A 7,853-nucleotide genomic window follows, 5' to 3' on the forward strand; every position below is an offset into this window, starting at 1 on the left:
TTTTTTTTTTTTTGGTTTTTCGAGACAGGGTTTCTCTGTATAGCTCTGGCTGTCCTGGAACTCACTTGGTAGACCAGGCTAGCCTCGAACTCAGAAATCCGCCTGCCTCTGCCTCCCGAGTGCTGGGATTAAAGGCCTGCGCCACCAGGCCTGGCTCTGGATTATCTGTATATTTTTAAGACATTTTTAAATGGTGTCAAGTTTCTGTGACTAGCAGAGAGCCCCAGAGTGTCCTGAGTATTCCCATCTTCTCCCTTTGTACGAAACTGTCAGGTGCAGGCCCTTCCTTGTCACCCCTACACAGGGAGGTGTTACAGGCCAGGCTGGGTGTCCCCAGAGGAAGAGCCCAATATGAGTCTGGACTGTTTATTTTTAAGGTTAAGTGTGATCTGAATCAGTCAATTGAGCTAGAGTGCAGAGTTGGGTTCCTGGGTAGCCTCGTCTGTCTAGGAGGGGGCCCCCCCGTCTGTGAGTGTTCTCTTGTGGGTGAGCCAGCAGCCTATACTGCCTGCCAGGATCGCTGTAACCAGGACCGCTGTAGCCATCTTAGCAAGCGAGGGCTGACACAACAGAAAGTCACTGTGTTCTGGAGGCTGCAAGTTCTGGATCAAAGAGTCAACAATGTCGGTTCCTTCCCTGGTCTCACCTGCTCACAACCACAGGGGTCCCTCCACCCTCCTAATCTCGTGTGTGTGTGTGTGTGTGTGTGTGTGTGTGTGTGTCTAAAGCGCCTTGTCTCTTCTTGTAGAGCATCTGTTTAGGGTGAAGGTATGCCCCCAAGGACCTGATTTGAAAGGTCTTTTTCTCCAAATACCATGACACACGGAGGTATTGGTGCTAACCCCGTCAGTACAGAAATCTGGGTGGATGGCATCTGGCTCCTAACAGAGTCTCTAAAGCAGTTTGTCTGGTTTGGTGCCCTACTCGGCTCTTGCCACCCTGGGCCCTGGTTAGCTTTCCCTGCACAGGCACACAGGAACAAAGGCATCAGAGAATACACTAAAAGTAAAAGAGGCATAATTGCATCGGTGGCTTGCCAGCCACACCAAGCAACTGAAAATCCCCAAGGGGACCTGGAGCCACATGATTTCCTGGTAGATAATGCCATGAGGGAGGAGCACAGGCAGTGTGCCCTTCTCACCCGGTGGCCTGCCTGCCAGGCTGCTGGGCAAACACCTGACGACTGCTTTTTCTTTTTAGCTCATGCCCGTGCCACTCTACCAGGAGGAAGCTCGGGGCAGGAGCTGGGCCAAGCAGCAGCTGGCACGATATGGAGCGTCGGAGCAAGATGGAATTTTTCCAGAAACTGGGCTACTGCCAAGAGGACGTGGTCAGGGTGCTGGGCAAACTGGGTGACAGTGCCTTGGTCAATGACGTGCTTCAAGAGTTGATCCAGACCGGCAGCCGCCCGAGGGCCCAGGAGGATCCAGCCAGTGGCACCGGGGTAGTGCTGATTCCCCGGGGATGCTGCGGGGTCCAAGACTCTGCCCAGCAGGGCCTGGGACCAGGCCTAGAAGAGGCTGACAGAGATCCAGCCCGCTTCCTGCGGCCCATAGTGATCGATGGCAGCAATGTGGCTATGAGGTAGCGTCTTTGCTTTCCTTCATCTTATTACTGAGCGCTGGGACCAGAGACCTTGTTACCCGGAGTCCTGGGAAACATTTCCTCCCTGTGGTTTGGTTCAAAGAGTTTTAGGACCGATGGATGAATTTTTAAAAACTATTTTACAAATCAATAAGTTTCCTGGTGACATAGTCATACATGTATGTCACATGCTTGGCCCATACTTTCTACCACACTTCTTGTCTCTTCTCCTTTCTTCCCACTAGTTCCTTCCCTCTTCAACAAATCGACCCCTTATCCTTCCCTGCCATATATATATATATATATATATATATATATATATATATATATATGGCATCTCCAACTTTCTGAGTCTGACTTGTATTGATTAAGAGAAACCTTAAGTTTCATTATTTTCCCGAAAACGACATAATCATCATTCTTTAAAACGTATATGCCATTGTGTATACATACTACATTTCTTTTTTGTCTGGAGACTTTTAATTACATTTCTTTTTAGTCTGTCTGACAGAGGGAACCATAGTTGAGAAAATGTCTCTCAATTTTAATTATTTATTAAATAATATTATTTATTAAAATCCATACATCTCTGCAGAGAAGCAATAGTAATTGTGCACAAATATACCATAATACATAGCATTGCAAGCCATTCGTGGCTTTGAAAGTAGATGGGCCCCAGATCCAGGCCTGCAGGAAAAATCTAAAAAGTAGAATCTCCATCAGTTCTGCAGATACCTGGATTTTAACCCCAAAACTCCTCTCAGGCTTCTGTGCTCCAGAAACAAAAGCATGAAGGTGTGGTGTTGTGGGCCATCAAATGACAGCAGGTGTTAGCCTGAAGAGACGGTCTGGAAGGTAACTTTCCAGCAGCTGCAGGGAGAAGGGGGCCGTAGTGGGGAATCAAGCTACCCAAAGTCAAGCTACTATTCTCTATGAGCAAAGTCATGGCTATCTGGACTGACTCTATAACCCAAATACTGTGAAGAGGGTTTCGGCAAAGATGGGTGTGAAAGCGTGTCGATGCTATGCTTGCTTTCAAATCCCGTCCTGTATCTTGTAGCCGTGTGAACCAGGCAAATTGCTCTCTGGTTCTGTGCGGTGGAATCAACCCTTCCTAGAGGGGAGCTAGGAAAAGTGCCTGTTGTAGCCTGCTCCGCAAGTTGATGCTAACCGCGATCACAGGAGGAGCAGCTTTCTTCAGAAGGAAAGAGGCAAGTGACAGACAGGAGCCCGGGGTTAGGTGTTGGCAGATGGGGCTCCTTCTTTGGAGTCTGTCCCCAGGCAGCTGTGTTATTCTGGAAAGGCGAGAGTACTCTCCTCTCTGTGCAGAGCAGCCTGGTAGACCTCCACTGTCTCCCTTAGGGCCTGAGAACCAGAAGTGCTTGGGTTGTGTTCAAAGCTTGGGGCCGGTGGTGAGGCAAGGCTGCAGTCTGCTCCCACCTTGAGCCGCAGATAGGGCCAGGCCAGTCTTTGTAACTGGGCTTCTTCATTGTGTGCAGGGATTTCAGCTTGATGGCGCGCGCGTGGTTATTGTGTCTGATCTGGCAAAGCTCCGCTGTGGCCCAATCTCCCAAGATTCCACACGCTCAGTGCTGGGCGAGGAGGGCATTGCGCAAACTTGGCTGAGTTACAGGCGGGCAGAGGGCAGAGTCATAGGAAATAGCTCACTCACAACTATAAATACTCGCACTTCCCCTTTTAAAAGCTGAGTAGGAATTCCGAAAAGCAGTTATCAGCCGCTCCAAACGTGTCGACAAGCATCCGAAGCTCCCCCCAGGGATTTGAGCTCACTTTGAATTTGGCACTGTAGGACAGAAGTTTGGAATGGTTCAGCCCTGTGAGTGTCCCCACGCGCCCAGCATGGTGTGCCTTAAGAGAATATGCTCCCACTCCCCCCCTTTTTTTTTTATCTGCTAGGTTTGTCCACAGGGATAGTATCAAGGGGTGATGGAGCCCCTGGCTCCTACCGGAGACTGTGCATTCGCGCTCTCGCTGTCTCTCCTACGCCCCCTTTCGGCAGCAGATGGGAAACCTATGACATCTTGGTCTCCGAGGTGTTAAAGAGACGATCTTACTTAGGGTGTTTCTATTGCTGTGATGAGACACCATGGTCAAAAAGAATTCGGGGAGGAAAGGTTTAATTGGCTGTCAGGTTACAGTTCATCGTCAGGAGAAGCCAAAGTGGAAACTCAGGGCAGGAACTCAGAGACAGGAACTGAAGCAGAGGCCCATGAGGAATTCTATTTACTGGTCTGCTCTTCACAGTTTCCTCAGCTTGCTTTTTTAAAATACACACCAGGACCATTTGCCCAGGATGTCAATACCCACAACGGTCTAGACCCTCCACATCAATCTCTGATTAAGAAAATTCCCCATAAATTTGTGTATAAATCTGTCTGACAGAGGCATTTTTCTCAACTATGGTTCCCTCTGTCAGGTAACTAACCCTAACTTGTCAAGTTGAGAGTAAACTAGCCAGGACAGGGGCTTGAGAGAAGTCAGTGGCCAGTGAGGTTGCTCAGATGATAAAGATACCCGTTGCCAAATCTGATGACCTGGGTTTTCTCCCTGAGACCCATATAGTGGAAAGAGAAACAGGGGGACATGCTGGCTGCTCTCTGATCTTCCCATGTATGACTGCACCAATCAATAAGTGTCAATAAAAAAAAAAAAAGTTCAACATGTTCTAGCAGCCTTAGAAAGTGCAGGGGAAGAGGTGCCTGACTTCTTCTTGATCTGGACAAAGCTTACTAAGCAGTAATTGAAAAAGGGTCTGAATGTAGGTGTTCCCTACACAAATCAAAGCCCATGTCAGCCCCAAGATGGTTCAAGTTCCCTGAGTTTGAGAGAAAATACTGGAATGGCCATATCGCAAACAGACGACCTCAGGAAGATGTATTCTCCTTGGGGATCAGAGAAACACTGTTAAAAATGAGGCTAGAGAGCTCATGGCAGAGGGGTTTTTGGGGGGCTGGGGGGCTGGGACTCGGCTACAGTCTGGAATTCAAACTGAAACTACATCTTCTATTTGTACATGACAACATGACTATGAAGTAAGTGTCTTAGGTCAATCTATTCAGTATTACCACTACCACTGCCACCCGTCCTTCCCACTGTGGTCAGTTTTGTCTTCCCACGCTTAATCTGTGTGGGTTGCAAATGGAAACTGTCATACAGACTCACTGCAAAAAACATGTCGATGTCTAAGTGTTTTCCTATACTTTCTGTCTACCAAATACTTCAGTGGTGTGTGTGTGTGTGCTCTTTGCTCCTTGGATCCTAGGGAGAAGCACAAATAATATAACAACCCCTTGACTATGGACTGTAATTAATTTCCCTCAAAGGCCAAGTTCTAAGAGCACAGAGGGGATCCATGCAGATTCTCTGCCCCTCTACTGTGCCTCCAGGGGCAGTTTGTTCCCAGGGCCAACCAGATCCTCAACCATGAAAAAACAAACAAACAAAAACAAAAACAAAAACAAAAAAAACGATGACCACAGAGAGAGCTCCCATCTGCCCCCTTTATAGAGAATACAGGATGGAAACTCAAACTGGTGTCTCATTTCCTACAGAGCACAGATTTTTTTTTTTTTAAAAAATTATTTGATGTACATTGGTGTTTTGACTGCATGTATATCTGTGTGAAGGTGTCAGATCCCCTGGAATGGGAGTTACAGGCCATTGTGAACTGCCGTGTGGGTGCTGGGAATTGAACCCGGGTCCTCTGGAAGAGCAGTCAGTGCTCTTAACTGCTGAGCCATCTCTCCAGCTCCTGAACACCACATTTTATTAACCCCAGAAGGATGCTCTTAGGAGGTCCCTCTCCTTTGAGCTTTGTAGGATCCCAGACACTGCTACCCTCTGCTTTGAGAGGTGAGGCTGCTATCTGCTCCTGGGGGAACAGGGTAGAGCTTGAAGCCTTGATGAGACATGTCTCTTTTTACCCCTAACCTATAAGAAGCTTGGCTACTGTTGGCAGGGACAACTCCCACAGCTGGCTGTCCTTCCATCCCCTGGAGCTTGTGGTGACCCACGTCTTTGCTTACAGAAAACAGTAGCCTCACTTTTGGTAGCAAGGCTTGCTCCTCCCCCAACCCCCAACTGTAGGGAAGTTCCCCCACAGGCTAACACCTGGCCCACAACATCCCGCCTTCATGTTTTTGTTTCTGGAGCACAGAACTCTGAGAGGAGTTTTGGGGTTAAAATCTCGGTGTCTGCAGAAATGATGGAGATTCGACTTTTTTAGTTTTTCCTGCAGGCCTGGATCTGGGGCCCATCTACTTTCAAAGCCACGAATGGCTTGCAATGCTATGTATTATGCCATATTTGTGCACATCCTGTCACTTCTCTGCAGAGATATATAGATTTTAATAAATAATGAAAGGGTCTGTGATCCCCAAAGCATTAGGGACCACTGGCATACAATGAGAAGTTACAGATAGTGCACCAAGTCACATGCCCTGTGCCAATATAGAATGTTCACGCAGAGCCATCTGTCCTTCTATCTGAACCTCCCAGCTGCTGGGAAAGGGACTTGGGTTTTGAGGTTAGCCCTTGACTCAAGTTAGACCCAGTTCCAGTGGTACTTCCATAACTGTACTTCATGTTGTTTAGACCACAGCTGTGGATGATGGCTGAGTCCAGATGAACTGGCCTGGGCCCTGGACTGAAGGCTTTTATGAGCAAAGGGGATGTATTTGTTCAGGATACACTGGATTTCCGAAACACTTTCTGATCATGACTCAGCTACACGGAAGGGAACTGAGTCTGTGGAGCTACCCCATAAAGACGCTTTAAAAGCCTTCTGTTTCCTCGTTTTTACAACACAAGGAGGTCGTTGGGTTCCTCTACATGATAGCTTACTTTGTCATTCTGTAAGGAACAAGCCCAATTAAGGATAACCCCGAGGTGTAACGTGGTACGATGCTCATCGGACCAGGCCCTGGGGAGCCAGGCCTCAGATGTTTCCACTGTCCCCTTGCATTTCTCATGTCCACATGGAAAAACAGAAGGCCAGAGCCAGAGGATGGAGTAGTTCTGTGCCTGGAAGCCCGAGTTCTGAGCACTTGTCCCAAGGCTGTCCATGGTAACTGAGGGTGGAAAGTTCCGGAATTGCTATGGAAGTCATTTGCTACACGTGGCCATGGAAACCTTGGAGTGTGGCTAATACCACAGACGACCCGAGTGTTCAAAGTAATTTCCTTTTACTTCATTGGAATTAATTAATTAATTAATTAATTAATGGCTAAACAAGTTGACTAAGTACGTGTCCAGCTTTTCCAATGAGGAGTCTATATGAGTTCCAGGCCTTGTTCTTTTTAGAGACCTATTTACACAATTAAGAAGTTGGACTAAGCAGCTGCAGAAGCCCCTGCTGATGGGGGACAGGTTTGAGACAGGGTCTCTCTGTGTAGCCCCTCCCTGATCTGGAACTTGCTCTGAGGACCAGGCTGGTCTTGAGCTCCCAGAAATCTGCTTGCTTCTGCCTTCACCCCTACCTCCTGAGTGCTGGGATTAAAGACGTACACCACTGATACCAGGCCAAAAGACTTAAAAACCAATTCTGACACGGTAAGATCCACAGCACTTACTTATTTCACATGTCCTAGAGAGAGACGAACTCTATCTTCTCATTAAGAGTGGGACTTCTCCTCTTTGGAGTCTCAGACACACAGTGGTTTCCCCACGGTCACAGATCAAGAAAACACCAGCTCTGGGCTTTGTACTTTTTACAAAGCTACCCATCACCTCTTTCCTGTCAGCTCTCCGTCACCTCTATCCACTCCCACCCCTGAAGCTCTCTCCTCTCCTACATCTGGCCTGGGAAAGGACCACAGACTGGAGAACCACATCCCCACGGGCCTCTGTCCTGGCATCAGTGGTCTCCTGCGTGGAGCACGGCTCTCTGGGTAGAGTGCCAGCTATGGACAGGATGTGCCAAGCCCCTATTTCCTTCTCCAGAGAGTTGCAGGGCCAGGACCAAGACTCTTTGTGTTACAGCCAGTGCTGGGGTTCCCCCAGGAATCACGTGCGTATTGGGTGGTGGCTCTGATAGACTTACGGCCCAGAATCCATCAGAGTCCTTTCAACAGGTGTGTGTGTGTGTGTGTGTGTGTGTGTGTGTGTGTGTGTGCACATATGTTCATATGAAGGAAAGGAGGAGAGAGAACACAGTGTAAGCTGTATAACTGTCTTCTAGACAACTGGCCTCATGTCAAATGTCTAGCAATGAATGTACTTTTCTTTTTAATTATTTTATTAGATATTTT

At 48.0% G+C, this 7,853-nt stretch overlaps 1 protein-coding gene across 1 annotated transcript in view; it reads left to right on the forward strand.

Annotated features, from left to right (window-relative positions):
* Nucleotides 1-7,853, forward strand: part of Zc3h12d (zinc finger CCCH-type containing 12D) — a 36,924-nt gene that overhangs the window by 6,080 nt on the left and 22,991 nt on the right. Inside the window, exon 2 of the mRNA XM_021221857.2 lies at nucleotides 1,201-1,584. Coding sequence (XP_021077516.1) covers nucleotides 1,271-1,584 — 314 coding nt within the window. The 5' untranslated portion in view covers nucleotides 1,201-1,270. The remainder of the gene's footprint in view (nucleotides 1-1,200; nucleotides 1,585-7,853) is intronic.

This window comes from Mus pahari, chromosome 21, assembly GCF_900095145.1.
Source record: "Mus pahari chromosome 21, PAHARI_EIJ_v1.1, whole genome shotgun sequence".
NCBI classification, from domain to species: domain Eukaryota; kingdom Metazoa; phylum Chordata; class Mammalia; order Rodentia; family Muridae; genus Mus; species Mus pahari.